Raw genomic sequence first — 27,320 nt, forward strand, 5'->3', positions numbered from 1 at the left:
ATGGATTCTGTTCCGTCTGCCTCCTTTGGCTCTCACCTCGTGCCCTCCCTCCCTCCCTCCACCCCTCCCACTCATGCCCTCGACTGAGAGTGTGAGGGCTAAGCTTCACCTCAGTGCACTTCAGCCTCTCTGCCTCTCAGGCTGGTTCACGCTCGACTGACCAGGGCTAGGGCTGCCTGGGCCGCATTATCAATTACCGGCCACAGGCACACACTGTTCCTGACAGACCCAAGGGAGGGGCACTCCACACAGAAATTCCTGCAGTGGAAAAAGGGGCTGAGGAGGAGAGGTATTTCCACGGCCCTAGTCCCGAGTCCTGGACCCAATTCTATTCATGCATTCAGGAGCACAGACAATAAATAGATTTTTACCATGGTGTTTTATTTTATGCAAGTTTTCAAGTGTCTAATGTCTGAATTTGTGCAAATGTGTCTGGCCTGGGTCGAGATTTGTTCAGCAATTCAAATGATGTTGTGCTTATTGATGGCTGTTAACCACATTAGGAAAAAACAAAAACAAACAATCCAGCCAATCAGAACTTTGTAGGTGGGATTAAAGAATTGAGACATCATGTTTCTCTGCCAGACCAACTCCTACATCTCTTTTTTTTAAAAAAGGAATGACATGTCACTTACTGTTTGGTTGAGGCAAAAGTAATCACAGCTAAAATTAACCATGTCAAACTTGACAATGAAGTGCAGGCAAAATGACAATTTAGTTTGATTATTCTGCTAGCAAGTGTAAATTCTGAATATCTGATAATAAAGTTCTAATTTTAAAACACAAATTCTCACTACACTCCCTCAAGGAAAAAAAAAGAAGAAAAAAAAAACTTTTCTCACTGGCATGTCCCAATGGAACAGACAGTGACCATGTTTTCGATAGAAAAAGCAGAGGAGAGAGCGATAAAGAGCATGTGCACATGTATGTGTCTGTCTGTCCTAGTAGCCTATGTGTGAAGAGCCTGTCACAGACAATGTGGTGTGCCTGTATGAGGGTGAGGTTCAGCCCAATGAAGCACCGCTGTCCCCTCCAACTGCATCCCCCACTGTCACCCTGGGACGATGATGCTGACAGTGATTGGTGACTGTGTCCTGCACCCCTCTCTCCTCCCTCCATCCCTCCCATCCCTTGCTCCTATGCTCCACTTTTATCTGGCCCTACTTGCTGCCCCTGGCTTTTAATGCAGAGCTTGGCTCACCATTAATCAAAGTCAAAGCCTCCCAGTGTCTGGCTAAGACAGAGAGAAAGTGAGAGACAGAGAGAACGGAGAGACGAAGAGGGAGAGAGAAAAGGTGCGAAGGGGTTTGAGAGAAAGTGATGAAAGAATGAAAAGCTTCTTTTCTGTTGTACGATTAATCTACTGTGGAATACAGATGAGTTGGAGCATCATTTTACATGTCTGGCAGAGACCTGAGCTTCTGTTTTCATTATTGTTACCTCGGTGTGCAGTCACCAAAACTCATATGGTATGGTGAGGGGTCAGGACATCAAATGTGCTCTTCTACATCTTAAAAGAGTTATCCAGTGATTTAGTATTGCACCTCCATAAAGATGTGAGACTCATAAGAGTCAAATCATAAGGAATTGTCAAAACCGATGCACAGATATTCCTACATTTATCCCTTTGGATGGGTACAGCGCCAAAAATTCAGGATCCTCGTTTCCTGTAATGCAACTCAGTAGTATGTCTTCATTAAACAACCCTGTCAAATTAGCCATCTTGACATCACCAGGGTTATCTTCCCAGACTTTAGGAAACTCCCTCCAGAGCCACTGGACAGTGGACATGACAACATAGTACAACTCATTTCACTGGAGAAGTGCTCCCCTTGAATAACAAACCGTACTTGATGGGTAAAATTACTGAAGTACCCTTTAAAATTGTAAGCCAATGTAGCCAATATTGGATGTATTGGCTCAACCCTACAATAAGCATAAATGGTTATGGTCTCCAACTCTCTCCATCCCCTTTCACTGTGCCCTCTGTCTCATTGTTAGATTCCTGGGACAGACCGAGTGCAGACGGCTGTCTGTGCAGTCTCATGCAGCACAACTTTCACATCTGAATTCCCAGCTGGACGTTCCTGCTTTGCCTCAGTTACTCTCAATGAAATGATTGGACAGAAAGTTGTACTGTAATTGGTCAGATAATCTTGTACCAAAGGCCCATTCAACTCTGTACAGAAAAAAACCCCATATAAATGCACAAATTCATATGGTCTCATTCGGAACTACGTATACAAGCCGAGCTGTTTTGTTTCTAGTGCACTTGCGGTTTGTGCTTTTAGATGCTGGCACACCATTGAACCATACAGCCTCCTAATAGGGGCTCAGTGTCTCAGATGAGGAGAGCAGTCTATAGTCATGTGCTGTGCTTCTGTCAAAGGCATAGGTTTAACTACTACCCTCCCCTATTAGCAGGGGCTCAGAGGGCCAAGCCAGCCATGACTATATGGTAATGGGCCTCTCTCAAACATCATAAAGAGGGATCAGTTCAGCACCATGGATTTCTGTCAAGGACCATGGTTAGAATTATTTTCAAAATCACATTATATGTGTATTCCAAACTGGAAAAAAAGTACCCACACACTGCATGAGCATACTGTCACATGGACACAAACACACATTTCCTCTCGTCACCTAATACACTATATAAAGACATCAGAATTGACGAGGGGGCTCAGTAACATTCAAGCCCACACTTTTACTTTTGCCTGCAGCTAATACCTCACTTTCTGGGTGCAGGGACAGGATCCAACATTTATGAGAACAGGCATCAAATGAAATAAAAATGGCACCCGGGGAGAGCCCGAAGAACCGTCTAAGATGATGAAACTCTTGGACACCCTAGCTCTGATACATAGAGGCAGTTGTGAGAGGGAGGAAACAAGGAAAAAGGCAACCCCTCAAAAACACAAATGGAAAGACTCTATAGCCTGTAAACCCAAACGACATAATGAGTAGTGTCTTGAATAACCCTCCATGGACATGTTTGCCTAACATCTTGTCTGATTTTTGAACCCCACAGAACGCAGATCTCTTTAATTCATCTGGTTGTTTGGATTTCAGTCTAGCTCATTGCATCTTAGCGTCTTCAACGCAACCCACCCAGTCGGACTTGCCCATAGAAGGCCAAGGATAGTGATGTTTGCATTTCTGTGGGAATAGCTCTCCAAACAGAGCAGCTAAGTGGAGGAGGATTGTTTGTAGATATACTTGGCATTCTGTGGTCTGAGGGATTGTTGGCACACAATCTAGGTTAAGAGGGCTGTGCCAATAAGATCAGAGAACTGTTGAGCATCAGGCATTAGTTGAAAAAAATAGCACCAGCTCCCTCATAACCTCTCAGAGTAGAAAGGAGATGTAAAATGTGTAAAAGATTTTAAAAAAAATACTCCTCATCTAAAGCAGTGGTGGATGTAGGTTAAAGCAGTTACATGTAACTTTCATTTTCTGTTTATTTCGGTGGTCCCTGTGGACAAAAGCAGCAGTGTTTCCCAGAATGAAGACATAGAAAAATAGAAATACACATTGGAAAATGTAATGTGGGGTTCGGATTAAGAGACCTTGAGGCAATCACTGCCCACGGCATCTCCATCCAGCCTGACTAACCAGACAAAGCGCCACAGCGGGTGGTGTGACAGCCTCAGGAGGAGAGCTGGGATAAGAGCTAAGATACCCCACCTTAGACCTAAGGCTTCTCCTGGGTAATGTCAGGCCAGACCAGCTGGGCTGAGTGTCGCAGCATGTGGTGCGACCACCCCAGAGGACAGGGAAGACAGCCAGGGTAAGTCGGGGTAAATCATTTTGTCAGAATTGGACCTGTTGGCAGGCATTTAGAATTAAAATGAGAAAAAGCCAATATAGCCAGTCTTCTTGGTGGTGGTCTCATTTGCTTATGTATGTCATATAAAGGCATCAGTATTAAACTGAGACAGTTTAATAACCAGTTAAATACTCCTCATAGTAAGTTCAGGTGTCCAGGAAGAATTACATTAGAAAATATGGCTAACCTGTCTTCAATCCTTTTTACCACAAGTACTTTTATTGCCTACAACTTGACTACCATATATATTTATCTTTGTGGTCATTTAGCAATTTAACAAATGCACCAGAAGCAGAGGATGTTTTGTGCCATTAAAATTAAACCACACTATTTCACAAAGAGACATGAAATGGCTATTTTTCAAAAGCTAACATAGATAAATATGACTAGATTCAGGCCAGATGTGAATGATAGCCTAAGAGGGGGCACTATATAACCTTTGTGTGTCTGTATCTGTGTGTGTGTGTCCGTGTACCTCCTGGAGAGCACAGGCCGTGAATGAACTCCTAAATCACACTATTGATCAGTCTTTCCTCCCAGACACACGCTTGGATCGAGGGCAGTTAAATGGCCTCTTCAGTGATTCACACTAAATCCCTTCAACTCCCTCCTCACCTCTATTATTCCCTCCTCTCCTCTTCCTCATCCACGCTCTACTTTTCCTCCTCTCACCTTTGTCTTCTCATGGCCAATTTTCATCATAACCCTTCTAACTACTGCTGCCTTACGATTTTCTAGGTTTTCCTTAATCTTACGACAATCCACACTAAAGCCATGTCAGCTTGATAAGGCACTCCACTGAGACAAGCACACACTTTTTTCTTAATGGGTAATCTAACTTAAAAGACCACTTCACCTTTCTGTTCCCTTATAGGTTGGCATTCTTACAGTACTAGAGGGGTAATAATATATCATTACCCTTGTCAACAGTCTACAGCTGAAGGGAAGGCTCTACTTATCCCCTAAATCCCATACCTTGTGATGTTGTTTTGAGCTGAGGAGCAGAAAGAAAGACTCAAGTCTTATTGTCATTCTTTTAAACAGGTTCTCTGCTATTGCCAAGTGTAATGCTGTGTATAAGCCAATATAAGCCTGTCATTATAAGATTGGTAAGATAAAAAGGTTAAAAAAGTGGTCCTTTAATCAGAGACGTTCCGGATGTGATTAACATTGAATGCCCTTATTTTCATGACGTGGTCACAGTGACAACCAAAATCACTGCTCCATGTTGCAGAGAAAACGAGAACATAAACTTGTACTTGCAGTTTACGTTGATGATAAGCAGAGGCCCATTTGTGCATGTTATTTATAAAAAGGATGAAATGGAAAATAAATAAGAGGTAATGTTGATTCATTATTATCTGCTAAGTAGTCATATTGCTCATCTCCTCCATCATTCTTTTTACCAGCTGTGCTGAGCACAACAGCGCATGACAAAAATGGCTCACCTTGAAAGGCAGAGCCAAGAGGGATTTAGAGGAGACTGTGAGCAGTACACTCTTTACCTTTAACTGTGCCACATTCTTCTGGCAATAATGAACTCTACTTTTAAAACTAAGAAAAACAAAACCACAGAAAGTATTAAAATTGATTACACTGTATAAATGTGTCACATCTTCTTCAGTAAAACACTGTCTAAATCAGTATTTACAAGAATTGCAGTGGAATTGTTCAGTGGACACATTTCAACTTTTTGATCCTGGATATCTGTGCACCTGTACATTCCCTGATGTGCACAAACATAGCCATGTCTAATAAACAAAGAAGTCTGTCTATTCTACTGGCAGATTTGGCTCCGGTTTAGATAGGACATTATGTGAAATCAGGGTGGTTCATCTGTTTAGTCCAAACAGTGCCATGTTTCGCTTTCGTCTCACAGCTAAGTGCTAAAGTTGTCATTCTGATGCTGAAGCAATCAAGTAACTTTCAACTGGGGTTTGATTGTTCGGTTTTAATTCTGCTTTAATCGTGAGATGAAGGAAACGCTTTTTGTGTTGGCACCTACACCCTGAATAGCAGCTGGATAGAAGAGTGCTCATTTGGATTACAGTTGTTTGTTTGTCTTTTCTTGATTTTTTTTCAAAGTCACATTACTTACCGTTTGCAATAGTTACATTATATTGGGTTTGTTTGGTGTGATCACCCAGCTGTATGATGACTGGCAATGAATTGGGAATTTACATGCACGTCCTCCAGGCTCTTCGTCTCTCCTATTACTATTTAATTTTCATGAAAGGTGCATTTTGTTATGCTGCATCTCCCAATCTTGCATCATACAAGAGCACAGTGCACAAATACACCAAATGAATGGACGAGCAGATTTCAAGGTTTCTTAAAAATGGCAAAATATTGTGTTTCTTAATGAAACAGTATTTATGAACCCATAAAAATAGAGCCCCTACACTTCAAAGAATATCACCGCTTTTGGCTTTTTAAGTGCATTATCAACATTAATCCCCGATGGACACTTCTGCCTTTTCACTGGCCTGCCAGTGAAACCCCCTGTCGAAACTTGGAACAGTGCAATTACCTGGCTACAAAGGGCCACATAGGGCTGGACACAGGCCTGGCAGATTACTGGCAGACACCTCATTACTGCAGCAGACTTCAACAATAGGCCTGGGCATTGCTTCTTCTACATCTATCTGTCAAGTATGCTATTAGCCTGTCAAATGGGGACAGTCAGCACCATTAGGCCACCCTGATAATCAGCCCTATTTACTCCCTCATTTTCCCCTCCTTCACTGTCACAGTCTCGAAGTCTGGACCAAAGGAAAAAAAAAAAAAAAACGTTCCCTTTCTCCATCTTGCCCTGTCTTACCTCCCACTCCTCCCCTGACTCATTCTCGGACAAAGACAAGTTCAGTTGGTTATTACATTCCTCTGAGAGTCATTGCAATCAAATACGGTATCCCCTCCGACCTCTGGGCCAAATTTTATTCAAGATGTGCTGTACAAAAGGGATCTGGATAAGGCAATTTCTATTTCACCGGTGTTTGAGATAAATGTGACATACATTCTACAGATAAAGTGGAAATGTGTCAGTAATTTTGAACTGATTTGACATTAGGTTTTTCAACATTGGTATTGGATACGTATTTGCCTATTCAAGTACTGTACAGCTATACATTACAGAGGATACAACACAAAAAATCATAGTGTAAGGCCAACAGGGACCCAAGCTGACAAACTTGTAAGTCTTTCCTTATGGGAACTTTGTCAGTATGAACTCAACCAACAATATCTTGTCTTTCAGCATACTGTAACTCCCCTCCATGTCTGTTATTAGGTCCCACAAGCTCACGCTGTAATTTTCACGGCCCACATCACCCACAGAAACACAGAAAACTGAGGGGAGCCTCATTTAAATTTTTCACTTGGTCAATGCTTGTCCCTTGATAGGTTCGTCTGTGTACAAGTCAAAAATCTACAGTAGCATGAAAAATGCTGTAGCAGAAAGGACCGGCAAAGACAGTATCCTCGACCTGTCATTTCCATTGGCTGAGCTCAGGTCCCATCACAGGCACAGTTAGAGTATGAGCACACACATGCACACAAAAATGCAGTGAGCCAGACAGAGAGAAAGACAGAGAAAGATAACGGGATGAAGGTCATTTTCATTGGCTGGGCTCAGATCTATCACAGGCAAAGTCAGAGATTGTGCACAAATGCACACAAACACAAACATACAGAGAGACAGGCAAGGAGAGACAGGACAGAGAGAGAGAGAGAGAGAGAGAGAGAGAGAACAAGAGCAAAGAATATTTCAGTGTGGCCTGAAAATAGCAGCTGTCCATGTATCTCTGACATTAAAGTATTGAACAGTAAACAGAGTTGAGCCTGGAAAGCTGTTATAGAACACTAAAGGTGAATGCGGCAGTTCAACATGATCGTGTTTGTTGTCAGCTCAGCTATGAACAGTGCAACAAATATATAAAAAGGTATATAAAATATATGAAAGGGACAGAATTAAGTAAGACGTTTTCGATAATTTAGAGAGCAGGATAGTGTCAATATGTGAATTTTAAGATTTACAGAAATGTTTCAACTGGGGTGTAGCCTTCCTTGAATAAAGAAGTACTGACATGCTGTGTGGCATTGCTATCAAAACAAAGTCTCATTAAACAAAGACCAAAGAAAAACAACAAAGAGATGTGTCAGTCTGTGAAGCAACCAGCCTTCCACCTCCAGATGTGAATTTTAAAAAAAAGACATTTTTATAAATGACTCATGTTGTGTTTGGGGGGATAATTACCTTTACCAATGTTAAAAAGCAAGAATTCCTGGAATACCCGAAGAGAAATGCAAACTGTGGCTATTTCTATCATGGGATTGATTTGTAAATAGACTACAAAGAAACGAGGGAAGGTGCTGTGAATTGTGCTTGTCCTGCCACAAAATATAACATGCTGTGTCTTGAGTCTGGGTTTGAACTCCTCCGTCGTGTTTTCAAAAGGGAAAGCTATTACTTTGATTCAGGGAAGGGAGGCTCAGAAAGAGAGCATGTATGTATAACTTTCACAAAACCAGCTGGCCGAGCACTTCAAGCCTTAAAGTCATTATTCACGGTGGAGCGATGTGAAATCTTAGTAGCCCTGAAGTCAGCTATGCCATGAAGTGAGACTCTGAAATGCACATTGTGCAAGATGATGGTCTTTTGAGGTGAAATGATTCACATTTATGCAATAATATTAGTGTTCCTTTCATAAATATAAGGTGAAAAAAATTGCTCAGAGAAGGGGAAAACCAGACTGCTTACAGAGAGGATGGATTTTAAGAAAAACTACAATACTTGCATGGAAACTTACATGATGATGCTGGTGCAGATGGATGAGAATGGTCATCATCATCATCATCACTGCCACCACTGAATCATCATTATCATCATCACACCTAGCCATAGCAGCCACTTACCCGCCTGGTTGGTGGTGATGTCTATGGAGACATGCTGGGCAGGATATGGGCTCTTATTGCTGACTCCATTGACAGCCTGTATCTCAAAGCTGTAGAGGGTGTGAGCCCACAGGTTGCTGATGAACACCCTGGTCTCAATCAGACCCAGCTGTCGAGGGACGAATTCCACATTGTCGTCACAGTGGGAGCAGGAGCGCCGGTCGGCCCTGCACTTCTTGCACACTATATTGTAGACGACATCATCACGGCCGCCGGTCTCCCTCGGAGAATGCCACTCCAGGATCACAGAGGTTTCGTTTACAATGGAGATCACGTTCCTTGGACTGGATGGAACACCTGAAGACACAGAGAAAAGATATGAGCCTATTGAAATTGTAGCTAAAGTCATTTAACCATTTTATATTTGAAAAGGTTTGATCATAAGGCATGACCCTTAAAGCAAAATGATGCATTGCTTGCCAAAAAAAAAAAGAGAACCGTTTTATAAATCTGCCTGCTGTTAGGTCAATTCAGTCAATTTGCAACCCTGTAATAAATGATAAGTATTGTTGTCCAAGAGCAACTTGTCTGTTTCCGCTTTTTCTCCAGCTTCAGCACAATTGAAATGCTAATTTATTCCATTCACACGCAGAGAGATCATACAGCGAAACATTTGTGTCTATCAAACATTGGTTATTTAGCAAAATGCAGTGTTGCATGGAGTATTCTTATCCAAGTGGCTCTGGAGATTCACGCTCCCTTTCACTCCCTCATAGCCCGCAGCTGGAGCAGAACCTCAAAGCCGATATTCAGAAAGAAATCAAGAAATAATAAAACTATTGTTTTGCTTGAGTGGTGGCTTAATATTAGGGTGCAGAAAAGTGGCTGGTTCAGCCTCCTGCAATTGGAGCATAATTCTTTGAGAGTTAAAATCTGTTCGAATGGCAATGTAGAATTTTGCTTAGCTGAGACTCTGTGTCCCTCCGGCTGCTGAGAGGCAGCTCTTTCTTCTAAGATACCAGACACTGCCGATAAAGCAGAAGCCAAAGCCCTTAGTCAGTGTTGTTTAGGTTAAGTGAGGGTGCCCTGCAGAGCTGATTTGGTACCAGTTCATCCTCCATAAAGCCTGACCTTTATCATTAAACAGAAATTTAACTGACACACTGTTAGATCCATGACTACCGTGAAACTAAAAATCCACTCAATTCTAGAGAACCTTTGCGGATGAGGAATTACTCAGCTCTCTTACATACTGTACTGTAGAAGTCCTTTCTTTTCACCATTGAGAAAAATATGATAACAAGAGAAATACATATCGATTTTTAAGCATATTATGATACAGCACTTGAGATTCCCATGTCTGTGGGCATAGGGCAGATAGTTACTTCAGTCAACACAGACACAATTAATCATTGTTGCTGTAAAGCCATGTGGGATAGCCCTGGGGAGCTGGGACAAAGCGGCAGAACACACAAGGGTGAGGGAGCGGCACTGTTACTGCTGTGACCTCAGCTCAGTGTCTCAACAACAGAGAGGTCAGTGACAGGATGGGCATGACCTCCATAGTGTGATTATTATGGTCTGGCTGAGAGGACAGGTAGTGCTCTAGACACATTGGCAAATGGCGCAAAATTCGGTCCTTGGATGCAGCCAGACGTACTGAATGTGGAGGGAATATGTGGCAAAAAAAGAGTGCGAGTTGGTAGGAACAAGCCACATGAGGGAATCTGCAGCACTTCAGCTTTTCCCCTTGGGGACTGCACGATAGGCACTTCATATGTTACTCACCCTGTTTGCATCACCTCTATCATCCATCACGCACATGCACTCTCCCCCAAACTTGCATTGCTGGGAAAAGCAACACGCATCTGCTCATGTGGAAAATGCATGGGACACAAACACACATCCCTGAAGTATCTCTTCTGTTGTATTCATGTCTGCATTGTTTCTATCAAACAAAACATTGCCATGTTGAGGTGTGATTGAGGCGTCACACTCCCTCATCCTAATTACAACCAAGTTCCACATATGCAGGGATAGCACAAGAAATGAGATGTGACTGCCACTTAACCAGCGATTTGCAGACTATTACTGCAGCCTTTGGCTGTTTTAATTTGCCACAGGATTTAATTTGTTGAGAGCGTTACTTACAGACTCTCAGCTGGTGTTCATTTAGCTGTGCCAGTCAGATTTGGTTGTACTCACATACATGTTGCTTTCACTTAAGGTATAGGAGCAAAACATCAACAAGCAGCTACTGTGGACATGTATTACATCACAACACAGTGAGGGCTCTACTTTAGTGGTGCAATCACAACAACGAATGTAAACTGTCAGGTCATTTACACAAGGACAATGAGGATGAAGCACTACACATGGGATATTTTTGTCCAGTATGGGCAACTGCATTATGCACGAAAGGGTTTGATGAAGGGGAGTGCAAATAGGACGCATGCAGTGATGAACCTTATCTTATCAGCCAATCACATTATTTCATACCCCTTTTGCCACCATGGCAATCACAGGGTAACATGATGATAACTGGCGAATGAAATGGACAGGAGAGAGCAGACCAGCTCCTCCAAGTAGGAAATTAGCATGGATGTCCAGAAAGCACAGACCAGTATGGCATGAATCCATAGCAAGGCAAATAGGAAGCCACATGATGTTCCTTTTTAAGTTGAATTTGTAGAGATGGTAGAAGACTCCAAATGTCATAATGCACATTTAAATAAAAAATAAACCACAAAATAACTGTGTTGTGCAGTCACTAAAGACAAACAATTTAGTAAAATGTTATATTGTTTTGCTGGCTGCTTCTTGCTGTTTTGCTTGCATGATTAATAAGACTGTACTCAATTAGATTTGCTTGTGTTTACATGCCACAACAATAACATTGCTGTGAGTCAAGGAATATCTATGTGAGCGGTTTACATGCTTACATAAACTGACAACACTCCATTATAATCCTGTTTACATGACTATCTAGACAGACTTTAATTGATTTTTTTTTTTCTAATAACTTAACATGTTTCTTGAGTCACCCTCTTAAATTTAATAAACATACAGCGATGATAATTCAGCTTTACCATATCATATTGTAATTAAAAAGGTATTACAAACATTTACACCTGATGATTTGTTACCAGGAATTACAACAATGTCTAATTTATGAATAACATGGAGCCAAATTATTAATTGTTACTGAACTGAAAACAGAGTTGATTTGCTGAAGTAGGGTCTCTCTTGAAATACCCAGTCAGAGACCAACATCTACTTTTGTGCTCATAGCACCCTTCTCGTAGCACCACACATCCAACTTTTGCACCTTGCAAGCTGTGTGAAAATACCAAGCAAATTGACAATGGTAATTTCAATGTCAGGAAATATCGATACAGAGTAGCAGTGCTTGCACCATCCTTTGCACCAGCAAAATGAGCTAAAGGTTGGCTTCAAGTATGTGCATGCATATATGGGCAAATATGTCTCTGTGTGCCAGATGGGGATAGGAAAGGATCAGTTCTAACTTTAAAAACAGATTTTAAGTAAGCATATGTCTCCATGTTAAACTGTAAAAGTACTGTATTTGCAATTGTAATGTGCTATTAGATATCTTTACCACATCTGGACAAGTAAAAATGGCATTCAGCAAAATATACAATGAAATTCTGCAATATAGTGATAAGCATTATCTCAAAAGTTATTAAAAAAACTATGCTATACCACTATCCATGTCTTCCATTCACATTTGTGTATGATGAGGTGTCCAAAGTACAGCTGGACTCACATACTAATAGGTATGCGTTGCTGCCCTGTTAGTGAGCCGGCTTTAAGGGGCCACCTGGGCTGTTAAAGACCACAGCCCCGTTTTCACCCTCAGCTGCTAACATAAAGATTGCCCCGGTGCCCAAAATAAACACTTCTGCACATTGTTTACTCATACACTCTTTGAACGGTCTGAAGCTGGCGCTTCTCTTCTTTCAAACTGTTTATTTTTATGATATGAAACAGGCCTTGAGGGACCAACAGAGGGTCCCTGTGTGGAGATACTGATCACAGCCAGAGTAGCTGGGAGAAAGAAAGAAGGGTTGTGTGGGTTGGTGAGGCATGAAATAAAACATGTTTTAAAGACTAATACTGTCTGGCTGAGAGACTGAGGGAGTCATAGACAGTATGTGTGTGTGTTTATGTGAGCAGTGCAGCATGGGAGCATCCATAGTGACTTGCCTGTGGAGACACAATATGAATATGCATAAGCTTTACTTTAACTAACAAAGCTAATCTACACACCCACATTAGTCTCTAAAGTAACTCCAAACATTGAATTACCTTGACTCGGCATCCATGCAGCTATTGATGTGACTGGTGTCATTTTTGAATATGTGTGCATGTGCATGCACATTAGTTTAGAGCAATATGTCCTCTTAGCTGGCACAGGGATTAGACTAGGCCAGACAATTACTTTGACTTAGCTCCATTTACTGCTGCATTACTGAGAGAGGAAACTGGCCGTATGACTGCTGTGGAAAGCACCCTCAACTGACTCCAGAACTGACAATAGGGTTGATGTGGGAAAAAAGAAAACCTCTAACAACAGAACAGAATATTTATGCATTTAGATGGCTCACTCCTCTTTTCTTTTGAAAACAGAACAAGGAGAGAGGAGTAACTGTGAATGGGAGAGCAAAAAGGAAAGAATTCTAAATGGTATGATGAAGAGAATGGAAAAGCAGATAACCCTGTCCGTTCAGTCAGGAATTTTGAGGAGTTTTGTTTGTGTTATGAGGCATAGACGGTGTTTGACAGGACTCAAGGAGATTTTCAGGGGACAGGCCACAGATATGAGTATTGAGTGAGAGCTGCAAGATTCAGGGCCAATGTGGTACAGATCAGGAATGTATAAACCCTTCAGAACCATCCTATTTTCTTTCCCTTCCCCTATATTTATGTTGATTCAATTACATTCCAAAGATTTTCCTCATGAATCGGTTTGTGGCTGGCAGTGGTGGTTTCCAAGATGTAAACATGCATATACAGCATGTTTTTTCCATAACATCACATTGTGCCTCACTCTCATATCCTGTGTTACTGTGGGTTATGTGCAGAACTTATCCTGAATTTCTTCTAAATTCAGACTAAACTTTAAAACATACAGATTCAAATCTTAGTTTATCATATACCTCCCATTGTGTCGATGGAATTTTTTACAATCTATCCTTGTCCTTTCCTCCCGTTATTCCCTTCCCTTCTCCACTATTCCTCACACCAGGATGCTCCATCACGGCATCCTCCCCTATGAACCAATCAGCACTGGTTTCACCATCTGAATCCCCTCAGTTACCACTCAGCCTTTTCTCCTCCACTTGCTTACACACTGAGAGAAACCCACTGGTTCAGCATGTTGGAGCTGACTATACTCCCACCCACCACACCTTTTTCTAAGGTACATATTAATTCCCTTTCACACATGCACACCCATGGGGAGGTAGATGTACGTCAGACTGGGGCCTGGAGCCTGAAGAAGGGACTAGGAGGGGATGCAATGCAATGCAAACCACTGTCCCAAAGCACACTATGCTGGGTAGCCAAGCTGAGAGGAGTGGGCTTCACGCTGTGAGACAGAACACTTGGTGTTCTTCCCCTCAGGAATGACTTGAGTCGGCACAAGGCAGAGGATTGGGATAAAGGAGGGGAAGGAGGCAGAGGGGTAGTTTGAAGTGGCATATCCCCGAGGGAAAAGAGGAGGGTATAGCGTGTAGCCCCCTGCTGACAGGACCAGGAGCTGGACAATCCATCAGCAAGCTAATCAGACTGATCTGGAGCACACAGGAACCTGCGCCTCTGACGCCAGCAAGAAGCGCTAACGCTACAGCTTCTGCTGCTACAGATTGGCCTGATTTAAACTACTCTAGTATTGCTCTTAGCAAGACCCGCAGTATTAAAGAGATTTTTACTAGGATGATCTCACTGCACCCTCCCCTGCTGAGATCTAGGGCACTCAGAGCATCAAGCTCAGTTGCTACTGTATGGTTCACCCTTCAGAGAAGGCTTTGAATGTGCTGTTGCAAAAGCATACTGTTAACACAAATTGAGGAGGAATTGAAGTTGGCTTAAGATGTTAATGTTAAAAGTGATGGTTGAAAACAAAATTCTCAGTAGGACATTTTAAATGCATGCATGGGAAATAAAAAGATTATTCAAAGACTTGGGATACAGACTCTTGTAATGAATATTTTATTTTGTAGTGCACTCTATAATTGTAATCGTGGAAGTGGGCAATTTTTCCTTCTTGGTACCTGGGATATTGTTAGATGTTGTATTACAGCCTAAATGTTACTGAGAGGACTGAAGTTGTACGGAGCAGCAGAGATGTGAAGGAGTGTGGAAAACAGAAATGTCAGAGAAGATAAGACAAGAAATTAAGTGTGATTGAAAACAGGAAGAGAGTAACACAGGCTGTATTTGGAAACAACGACCACAGGGATCTGTTCAAGGAGCTCCATCGGGGAGCTGTTGTGGAGACTGCTTGGGGAAAATTCAAAGCCTCAAGGTAAAGGCAGGTGCCATACTTGATGGAGTGTTCACCAATTCACCAGAGAGCTATGAAGTATACCATGGGAGAGCGGAAAAAACTCAAGGTGAAAGTGGGGTGTCATCTGTTGAGAACATCCAAAGCCTAAAGGTGTGGATGGTTACACTTGGGAAGCATTCAAACAGTCAGACAGACAGCCGTGATGCATCGGGGTTTCTCTGCATCTTTCAGGCACTAAATTCAGAGTTATAAAAAGAGCTAGGCAAAAAAGGTGCATTCAATACACGTTTTAGCTGTGAAGGCTACACTATGCATCTGCTAACCGATTAGGAAAAGCATGTGGTCCTGAGCCCATTGCTGAGGCCAATTAGCCAGGACGATGTGAATAAATCAGGACTAAATGAATATATAACCACACCAATAATGCTTTCATGTCTGCTATGAAGAGAACAAAACATTAAGACACTCCCCAGTGGCAGCCATGGGAGAGAGGTAAACAAACTTTTTGGGGTCTACCAGTGCTCTCCTTCTGTGTAACTGTGTGTCAGCAGGGACAGCAGGAAGGCTTAGCATATTGCTTTTACATCATATTAAGATAACTTTGATGCTGTGAGAGGCCTTATTGGATCTCCAGCGGATAACGGCAGGACAGTGTCGAAGCTTCGCAGCATCTGCCTGAGTAATTAGGACTTCAGGGGATGATAGCAGACAGAGCGAAAGAACAACAGCAAGAAAGAGAGGCAGGGAGAGGGAGATAACTGAGGGGAAACAGAGAGGAAGCTGACTGGCACAGTGATGGAGACGTCAATGATGGAGTCTGTGCAACGTGATTATTATGACCAGACTGAGAAGACAACTGGGGCTCTAGATACATGCTCATTTAAATGCTACTACATTTGCTAGTTTGATGAGAAAGAGATACAAAAGGAGTGAGAAAAAAATCAATCTCCGCAGTTTCATTATGAAAGTATAGCAGCTTATATGCATGACCAGTGTATTCAATATTGATGTCCCATATACATGTACACTAAAGTGGATAATGCATGAATGGGTATGCCTGTTCAAGGTGCTTGTCTTACAAGAATGTAAGAATGCGACAGTGTGCATGTAATGTCATGTACGATATACTCACTGGTGCAGGGTTCATCCGGCTGATCAGCATCGCCACGGTAATAGCCGTTACGGCACACACAGATGGTGGCGGCCTCAGCTGTGGAGCGGCTGTTAGGTGGGCACTGTAGACACAGACCCGGACCTTGGGTTGACTTGAAGGTACCCGGCGGGCATGCTGTGAGAGCAGAAAAACAATGTCAGAAAATGAATAGAAAAAAATTCATGAGCCAAGTACCATGCATGAGCCAGGCATCTGGGTCTAATATATCAGCTAGAACGTGACCAGATGAAAACAGACTGAGACAGAAAAGAGTCTAGGTTGAAGATGACTACAAGCAGTCTCACACATAACTCCTTCACACTTTTGTTCTTCTGTGGATTAAACAAACACGATATAACTTGTGGAAGTGGGTTTTGTTACCTTTGGACAGAGCTAGGCTAGTTATTTCCCCTGTTTCAAGTCTTTAAATGCTAAGTTAAGCCAACTGGCTGCTGGCAGTAACTCAATCAATCAACCAAGGCACATTGATCTCATCTAACTCTTGGCAAGACAGCAAAAATGTTCCAAAAAAATCAAACTATTCAAATAATACCTAGTGTAAAGTTGTGAAAATTCTCCTAATGTGTACGTTATTGATATTGTCTGTCTTAATATGGTAGCCCAAATGCAGCCAGTTGGAAGTTAGCCATCATGTGCTGTTGGACAATTGCTGAGTGCCTGTGGCAAATTATTGGTATTTTCTGCATTGTGGTCATCACTATTAGCATTTGTTTGCCTTATCGGCACATATTCTGCATGTTTTTTTACATGAGGAATATAGCATGCTCAAAGCATACATGTGGTCAGTGGTAGCTGGCAATCAGCTGTAGTATTTTCAAATTTCAACAGAAGACATGAGCAACGTGAGGCAGTGCTGTTGGTAGGACAAGAAGACTTGATATGTTTGAGCTCTAAATTCCAAAGGCTGTGGTGGAGGACATAGATTATTGTGCCTGATATCACTGCACCTAAGTCCAAGCAATAACCTAATCCATTTACCCTGATATCCCAAAAGAATACAGAGCTGAGGACTTTCTGCACTGTGTGGAAGGATTTACTGACTATAATAACCATGATAAATGTCTAATATTTTAGCAGCCTTACTGCTGGGGGAGGAAGCTGTGGTGCACTCTGGGGGGTGGGGGGTGGGAGGTGGGAGGGGTGAGGTTATAAATTTAATGGGACAAGTATCTTACAGTTTCTCCAGCTGCGTCTATTTGCCTGAGTAAATGATTGTAAAGGCTTGACTGTGGTTGTGGTCCCTATACTCATACTATGTTATAATAAGTTGTAGTCCTTTTCTCACAGACTTAAGTGTGACAGTAGCAATTGAGTAGTATGTAAAAAGGAGAACTGGCCCTGCACAAAGTATGTGCAGCCAAGTTACCAAGAACAAAATGTTTCATACATAAGAATGACAGACATTATCAGGTAATCAAAATGATCAGTCATTTGTTTAATGTTTCAAATATTGAAAGCAAAAGAAATAGGTTAAATCAGCTGAATTTTCTTATTGGATCTGATCTGATTAAGAGCCCTCTATTTCAATATTCCTGAAGAGCTTGGCAAATGGAAAGTTATTTAGAGCATTAATGACCAAGAAGTTGGTCCCATTTCCCCTTACTGCCTGGTCAGAGGGTAGCACAGTGGCTAAGTGAGAAAAACCTTTAGACCTTTGTGTCAACAGGCTTTTAAAATGTAATTAAAAATGTCATGCTTCATAAAAGAAAAAATTAGGTGAGAGGCTGGGTTTGGAAATTACAGTCTACTTTATTTCCCTGTAAAAAGGGCAGGCTCCTTCCATTCATACCTTTCAGCGGCCCGCTCTGATGGGCTGTTAGTGAAGAATGGAGAGATAAAGAAAGAGTGAGAAAGAAAGAAGGTGAAAGAGAAAGAGGAGGGATCATGCACACACACACAAGTTAAGCTGCTGCCCCCAACCGTGGCTGCTCTCCCATCTCCTTTGGTGGGGCTGACAGACACACCAGAGGCTAACTGACTGACCTCATGTCTAGTCACACAACACTGTCCACACACAGCCACACTATCACACAAACACACATACATGGCTGGACCAAAACAACCACAAACAGCGTATATAACCCTAGGAGTTGTAAGGCAGATCACAGCTGCAATCCACAAGGATATCCACCTAACACATTGCTATGCTGCAGATGCTCCGGAGTTGTCTTGAATTTAAAGACGCATGTATGGAGGAATATAAAGAGTTCTACGGGGTTTGTAAGAGAGTTCTCTACAGGTAATAATGTTTCTTTAGGGTAATGTGAGCCTATTTTAGTGTGTGGGTGAGGAAGTTTGTGACCTCTCTTGACTTGTAATACACAGATTTCATGTGGGAGAAGATCAACTTCCCTCTAATACAAGAACATTGAGACTCTTAAAAACCCTCCCTGGCCATACTGGGAGGCACAAACCAGCTGCAGAGCCATTTTATAAAGCAATATCTTCCAAAGATATCAGAGATTACAAGACGATAAAACACAGATCAAAAATTCATTTTCGGCAAGAGCGGGGGAGAGAACTTATGTGTCATCATCTTTGCTGTATAAAATTCATACATCAGGGTGAGCAGAGGACCACATGCATGCACGTGGCCGTCGCACACAAACACCCACACAGACAAGCAGGATTCAAATTTATTGCCCTGACTCTTATGAAAAGGGATCACAATAAGTTGTTCAGTGTGTGTTTAATGGGGTGTGAGCAGAATATGCGCGTTGGGTTCTGCCCTCGGGTTATGTGTTTACAGACAGACAGTAGCTAGCATGGACACTCATAAATGGGCGAAAGTGCAGAGAAAAGCCGGGGAGGCTGTGCTGAATCAGCCGTCTGAGATAGCAGTGCAGCAAAAGTGCCTCAAGGCAAACTTGTGAGCCGAAGAATGCATATACACACACTCTTATGCTCATGTACACACTCACTCAGATAAACACACACCATGAGAAACACTCCCATACTGGCATCAATGCTGTCCTCATCTCCAGAATACACTGACTGAACTGATTTACACAGCGACACGTGTAACCACCGCTGACCCCATTAAATGAAATGGCACACCTACATTTTCCACCACTTGACTAGCATATGTTCCACAGAACCTGAGATAATTTAATGTCTCTCCTTGGACAAGTGAAGATGCTGCGATCAGCATTACAGGAGAGGAGATAAGTGACAGCCAAGCAAAAACAAACTGGCAGCAGGACACACATGCAAACACTTCACACCCAGCCCAGGATGAATGTCCGTCTAAATTAAAACTCCTACCTTGGAGCTGAGGCACTCTCTCTAATTGATGCATAATAAGCACATGAATCCTAGCATTAAACTCATTAATTAGCTGCTTGCTGATCTGCTTCAGAGTGAGCGGGAGGAAGAAACAGATACAGGCAGAAATGGAGAGAGAGAATGAGAAAGTGAAGTGAGCAATGTTCGCAAACCCTCAGAGGTCTCATTCTAAGGGCGGGCAGCAGTAGGCTGAGCAGCGTTATGCTTCATGAATTTGGAACCGAGCCCAAAGTCTTTCCTCCTGATTTGTGAATATTTAGATTGGAGGAGGCCAGGAGTTCCTGTCCCGCAGAAAAAAAAGCACATAGACCCATCACTCATCAAATGTGTTGGTTTTCAGGGACAGGAGGGGATAGAACATTAGATCAACAAGCAATTAGTCTCCCCAGTGGGAGAATAACCCACAACTGAACCGGCTGTATGCAAAAAATAAAACATTCCTCTCTTTCAAGTGGTCTCTACAGGATTCTCTCTGTATTGTACTCTCCTCCTCTCCTTCTCACTTCTTACTCCTTCCCTGCCCTCACATCTTTTTTGTCTGTCCCGCCGGTAATGAATTGCTCCCTCTTTCTTCCACCTTTCCTCCCCTTGTTGCTTTCTTTCCTTGATTGACAGGTTTGAATCCTTGTTAAGGTTGGCTGTCTTTCTCTCCTTCTGTCTCTAGCTCAGTCTGCAGTGAGCTGACGGTGGTATGGCAGCTGTGGATCACTGCTCGCTAGTCATCACAGTGATGACCTCATGTCACAGCAAGTCTGACGGGGAAAGATGAGATGATAATCTCTTTACTGTCAGTCATTTTCCCAGCAGGTACTCTTCCTCTTTAGATTACTGATAATAACAAAAATCTCAAACTGAATGTGGTTCATAGACAATCATGTAGACCAACTTTGTACACATGCACAAGTTAACATAAGTTTATACGTTAATTTGGAGAAAACTTTGAGATTCTTTCTACACAACAATGATCTATTGATTAGCCAGGACAAGTGCTACATGAGAAGATTAGCAATATGAGCTGGTTTTAGGCAGCAGACTTTAACAATGGTTGATGTGCAGAGCTGGAAGTTAGTGCTCACTGTGTTTGCTGAGCATGTAATATATTGCACACTGCAGGCAATACATCATGCATCGTCACACATTAGTGCTGTGTCACATAAGGCCCATGTGTTTAGAATGTGCAGTTGCAAATTGTATATAGTGTCGGTTATATGTGTATGTATATAGGCCATCAAAATCTGAGGCAGTTGGAGATATGTGATTTATGGAGGCAGTGGAATAACTATTACATTAGCTTGTCATGCAAACATCACCAGGTGTGTGTGAGATAAAATGGTAATGCAAAGTTAGGAATTGCAAAAAGCCAGTGCAAAGGATTATGACCAAGATGGGTTTGGAAATGGCTTTCGCACTCAAACCCAATCAAAGTTACAGTACACTAAGTCCTCCCCTGGCTTTTCCTTTGCCATCACTCTGAAGTATGTATGAGGTTTTAAACCACCAGAAATGGCTTGGCAGCAAATTGTGGGAAATGCAGTCAAATGTACACAGCATTCGATGTGGAAAGGAAGTCAAGTTTATGTGATTTAGCCGAGATTTAAAAGAAGGAGTTCTATTCTGTTATATGAGATATTTATCACTTACAAAAATTCTCTAGCACTCAGTTATTGACTTTTAGCAAAGTGAAAGGTGGCATCAGTAGCATTTCTCATTGTGGGTTTTAAACATAACATTCAAAGTTGGCCCCTCACCATGACTCACACCAGAAGTGCATGCTGGATGCTGGATGGACCCATGCTTCCTATCTGACATCTGGTCGGTATTGGCTAGGGGCTTCACACCCACTGCCCAAAGGTTGATGCCCAGAATCATCTCAAACACAGCAAAATAAGAAAATACAGGCAGATACAGACACCACAACACACTTCTAGTGGGTCATAAGTGATGACTGAGAAGGATTATTTTTGAATGAATCTAGATGTTGTTTAGGAAAACACTTATTCTACCATTAAGCGCATTAAAATTGTGACTCATGTTAAGACATATTTTATAAAATAGCTATTTATTTATTTTCCCCATAATGTATACAGTCTTTTGGAATTGAAATTTTACATAACGATACATTGTTTTTATCAGTTTCGGTTTTGAAGTACCATGTGTGGTTGTCTAACGTTATAAAACATTGTACAGACAGGGTGCGTAAGCCACAGAAGCTCACAAGTTGCGAGTTAGCATCAATGACCCTTAAGTACAACTCTTGGCCCCCCAAAACACTCTTAACCCTGGCCCTCATCCATCACATGGGATGGATCACAGTCTTAACGGGCTTTGGAGTCATGCATACACCCGCCCACTCACAAACACTCATACCGACAGGCTTATGATTGGGTCAAGACCCCAGTTGACCCCTATTTCACTATTTTGTTGCTCAGTCATTCAGAAAGACAGCTCTCTCCCACTAAAACCCCAGGAGGCTACGTTCGTGCCCAGTGCATGCCTTTCTAGATTTGTGTATGTGATAAATCAGAGAATATCCGTAGAGTGGTGAAATGAGCATGTTTGTTTGACGGAGGGGACACAAAACGTGGTAGGACAGCCAACATCTTAAAACAAAAAGGCAATCAGTGTGGCAGCCTATTGGTATTCAGTCTCGCTCTTCTGTCATTGTTCATTTTCCAGCCACAATCCACGTAATGAGCTGCTTTTCCAACCCAGGTGTTCCATTTCTCCACAAGGTCATTGAAAAACACAATACAATTATTTGAGACAGAGGCATAGCTCGAAACAAAGGCTTGTCAGAATCATCAGAAAATGCCCGCAGGATATTAAAAGTCGGGGTAAACTGCCTTTTAGGGTTATGATTTATTCATTCATAGAAAATGATTCTAGAACAATTTTGCATATTTCTCATAAACTGCCAACACGTGTCAACAGGGACTCATGAAAAACATTTCAGTCCAAGATCTGGGACTGAAATGAGTGTAAGATCTCACAAGGGTGGTCATTCCCTTTTTACTTGAAGGCATCCACGGTTCACAGTGGTGACATCACTTGGCAAGTCTGGTCAGTGTAAGTCTCCGCTACCCTCTGTCATCACCTTCTAATCTCACAGAAAGAGAGAATGTGAGGAGGAATAAAAGAGGGCCAAAGAGGTTTTCTCAGGAATAAAGGGGTGGTTGAAAGAGTGCAGTGCTTGGAGCATACCTCGTCTGCTTTTGTTAAGAGCTGTGGTGCTGAAGAGTTCCTCCCACCGAGCACTCCCCCTGATCATTAATCATCTGTCCATTCTGGCCCTGTCAAAGCCTCTCTTCCAAGCTAAAACATGCACCTACACCCACAAACCACCCACGTACGCACAAACTCACCCCCACACATATAAATTCACACACATACAACTCTTCTAAACTTTCTGCTGCCTTAGTCCTCTTCACCAAACACCACTCATCTTGACATACCTGTCCTCTCAACTAGCTAATACAGCAACGTCTGACGCTGCAGAAACCCCTTTGAACAATATCTAAAACCCCTTGAGAAAGCTGAGATATCCTCCAATTAGGCTACTTTTGAAACTCCACATAGTGTTATATTGCATTGTAGTGTTATATCAGGATGAAGAGGCACTGCACAACACATAAAGGGCAGAAAAATAACAAGAAACACACAAATCTGCATTACAGACACCCATTAATGTCTTAATATTTGGTAAATAACAGCAGTTCAGCACTGCATTCCTTCATGTGAGCATGTTTGTAGAATGAAGACTGGATTCAATAGAGGGCAGTGCAGCAGTAAAATAGCCAAAAGATGAGTGAGTGTCCAGTTAAAGAAAAATAAAAAGGTCCGTGTGTGATATCTCCAAAATAAACTGTTTGCTTCACATAAGCATCTGAACACCAATGGTCTGACTGCTAATGCTAATGAACAGAGCAGGTGTCTGCTAGACCATGAATGTAGGAAGACACTTTCTGTTAAAATTAAGGTGTATGCACACCGCATGTGTGTATGTGTGTGAGCCTTAACAAACCAGCGCACAATTTAGCAGACAGCCCACGCCCCTGGGCAGGCTGTTACCATGGTAACCTCACAGCCAGTATTTTTTTGGCCCACACTTTTCCTTTGAACAGCCGGCCAATGACAGACCAGCCGACTGGGAAATCTGGCTTACTGAACGCGCGTGCATGAGTTGTGTGTCTGCATGTGCATGCACGTGCATGTGTGTATACGTCTGTGCATGTGTGTGTGTGCCTTACATGAGCATGATACAGATCAAGAGAGCTATACAAATTCTTTAGCTTCACACAGACTCATCATAACCGAGTGTTGTGTTGGTAATTGGCCGCTCTGTATCATACATGGCACATTGGCTCAGGTCAATTTTATTTCTAGGAAGATGCAACAACGTGCCAAGGCACTGAGCATGTCTTTCAGATAGGGGAGTGGTCAGAGAGAAAGAGGGAAAGAAACAGAGAAGACGAGAAGCCATTGGTATTCCAGGAAACTCCACTGTGCCAATCCATCCCCGCCTGGCAAGGTAGTAGAGAAAACCGTCCTCCGAAACATATCGCTGCTCAGCAGGCAGTAACATGTGCTTGCACTACAATCTACACTGTAATCAGAACCTAACAGGGGACTGACCAGGCTCATTGCCCACTACCAACTAACAGACAAAAGGGGGCCGAGGCAAGACAGACAGAGATGGAGAGTTACTCGATAAGGGGTGAAATTTGTCAAGGGAAGTGAGCAAGGAGCATTTTATTGTTAGTGTTTGACTACAATATAATTGCAGTAGTGATATGATCAATCCAACTTCACTAAGATAGCAAAATTAAATCACAAAAGCCTCATACATTACCAATTTAGACACATTAACGTGATGGTGTAAGGATATTCACAAACTTTATTGTCAAATTAAATCCCAATTGTCAATTCTATCACAGAAAAAGGCTACTCAGCTATCTGGAGTTTATAACCAGAAATCAGTTGTTGTGTCCTGTGCTGAGTTGTCTGTCTTGTCTGACTTGCAAAGACGGATGATCAGAATGAGGTGATAAAATTGGCAGTTACAGGCCCCGTCAATTACCTTGCGATTCTGTCACACGGTGAATAAAATATATGTTCCGAGATAAATAGCTTTCTCTTTCTTACCATTCCAAGTTGTGAGAGACCATTAGCTTCCTCTGTCTCAGCACTTGTCTCTTTTAAAAAGGCTCTAGCTCATTAACTTCATGGCTAGATCAATTAATCTATAGCAGTTAGCCAAATATGCCCACTCTTGCTCTTTTAGCTCCTTTGCTGTTGCTCTACTCAACACTGTCTATTATGTTAACGACCTTCAAACCTTTTTTCGCTGCTCATAGTTCTGTCTTGAGCAGAGTCTGATGAGAAACTGAAGATTGTAAACAATAAATCATTGTGCTGGGAAAGAATTAAGGACCCGAGAGAAAAAGGCTTTCTCATCCAGAAATGCACCTTTGCCTTCTGTACACAATTAGATACTGGAAAACAAAAAAAACAGAAACAAAGAAGTGATCAAATCAAGCTCGGCAACAGTTGGACTTTTATCAGCCAATCCAATCATTTGGCAACACACAAATCTTTTACCTGCGTAGCTTTGCTTGATGCATAACGCAAATGCTCTGGTGCTAAATTAGATTTTCTTTCTTTCTTTATTTCTTCATACAGTGTGTAATTGAAAATGAAAGTGGACATGATTCAGGTGGCAGCCTCAAGCTATGGGTTTATAGCTATGGACCTACCTTTTAATGACACAGTACTGCTCAGCACATAAGAGTTAAGAGCACGGTAATCTATGTCAGTCATTACAGAAAACAACAAAGGGAAAGGATAGACTGTGCAGGTAGGTGTTGTGAAAAGAAATAAAAAATGAGAATTTTGTCTTTACATTTATGATCAAAGAGAACCAGTAGCTCCTTGAGGTGTTTGTTTTTATGTAATTGAGTTTCTATATTTTATGCGATTAAAAAAAAACTTGTTCTACTAATAATATAAACAAAGAGCTGATGAATAGTATAATTAAGTGGATATGAGTAGCAGCTAACTACAAAACAAATAATATATCTTGCTGTTAACGCAACAAAATTATTAACATTACTTACTTCTGATTTTAGATGCTTTTGCATTTGTAGCTCTCTGTAGAGCTCAGGCGTACAACTAAATTACTTTGCATCAAAGAATGTGACTGCAATATTGATTGAATATAAAATACACTTTAAATGCAAAAATGTATTGGGAGTCACTCTTGGGTGTAGTATTAGAGTAACAAGGATTTTGACAGATCCGCTATCAGAGCCAACAAGATCTGTCCCGTGGATGGACAATTTTTTTTTTTTTTTTTACTGTTTGTTTTATCCATACAAGCTACAACTGATAAAAAAAAATTCACTCATTCATCTTGTATGTGTATATCTAAAATATATCCTTAAATTTCATATTTGTCCTAGCTGTTCTATTTTGCAATCCAAATGCAGTGAACTCTAAGCAGTCAAGTGATTGCTGCACAACAGCTGTGTTCACGAAAACAATCTTCCTGCTGTACAGACAAATCTGTCGCCAAAATATCTCCCAAGCACACTCTTTAACCATGACTGCAGTGAGACTCTTTCTGTGATTGGAGATAAGACTCTCAGGGGGACCTAACCTCACTTGGACTTTACACAATAAATAACTGGAGAAATATTTTTCAAAAGAAAAACACTTTAAACTGTAACTGTGATTTGCTTTTTCCACAATTAGCTGTCCTGATGGCCTATTTATTCATTAGAGAAGGGAAATGTCTTAAAGCAATTGTGTGACCTGAGGGAAGAAGTTTTATTGTTATTTCCCTGCCTATCTTAAATGTTTTTACATTTTATTCCAGACACATCTGAATATCACTGTAATGATTTTAACTGGATGGGAAGTTAAACACAAAACACTATTTCTATTTAAATAAAGATGAGGAAAGGAAATCTGAGGCTAATATATTGGTAAGTTCCACCATCCTAGTCTAGTTGAAAACCCTGATCTCAAAAACACATGATTCCTTACAAACCCATTTAATGTTAAAATGCTTTGAGAATTGTTCTAGCAAGGCTGAACAATAGCCTCAACTACCCGTGTATCCTAAAATACCCAGCCCCTTGGCTCAGGGTTGAGGCCCTGCTAATGAGTGTAGAGGCCTGTGAAGGGGGATGAGTAATTATGCACATTTGAAGGTAGCAGAGGAGTAGAATGATAAAACAACTGGAAAAAGAAGGTCCCTACACTGTTTACCATTCCCTAATTTGATTCCTAATTGAGCGTACGTAACACAATGTTTACACCAAAATATTCTGGCAAATACAAGCAACCATGGCTGAATCACACAGCTGAGCACGGCTTACTCTTCCCTCTGAGGATCTCGGAATGTAATCGCAGGAGGCCCTTCCATCCCCAACACCATAACCACATAGGAGTGCGGGGACATGTCTCCGACCTGTAACCTACTGGTAAGCGTCTGCACCCTGTCATGCTGATGCTGACATTTTCACACATGGCAAAGAGGCTGTCAGACACAGCAGGAGGCCAGAGGTTAGCGGTAGAGTGGATTTGGATGTGGATGACAAGAAAGG

At 41.8% G+C, this 27,320-nt stretch overlaps 1 protein-coding gene across 3 annotated transcripts in view; it reads right to left on the reverse strand.

Annotated features, from left to right (window-relative positions):
* The window catches only part of LOC139214287 (ephrin type-B receptor 1-B), a 158,441-nt gene that overhangs the window by 48,576 nt on the left and 82,545 nt on the right, over positions 1-27,320 (reverse strand). For all 3 annotated transcript variants that reach the window (XM_070845099.1, XM_070845098.1, XM_070845100.1), the window contains exons 4-5: positions 16,387-16,542; positions 8,744-9,079 (exon numbers count right to left, since the gene is read on the reverse strand). In XM_070845099.1, the coding sequence (XP_070701200.1) occupies positions 8,744-9,079; positions 16,387-16,542 (492 nt within the window). The remainder of the gene's footprint in view (positions 1-8,743; positions 9,080-16,386; positions 16,543-27,320) is intronic.

Source organism: Pempheris klunzingeri, chromosome 15 (assembly GCF_042242105.1).
Source record: "Pempheris klunzingeri isolate RE-2024b chromosome 15, fPemKlu1.hap1, whole genome shotgun sequence".
Taxonomy (NCBI): Eukaryota; Metazoa; Chordata; class Actinopteri; order Acropomatiformes; family Pempheridae; genus Pempheris; species Pempheris klunzingeri.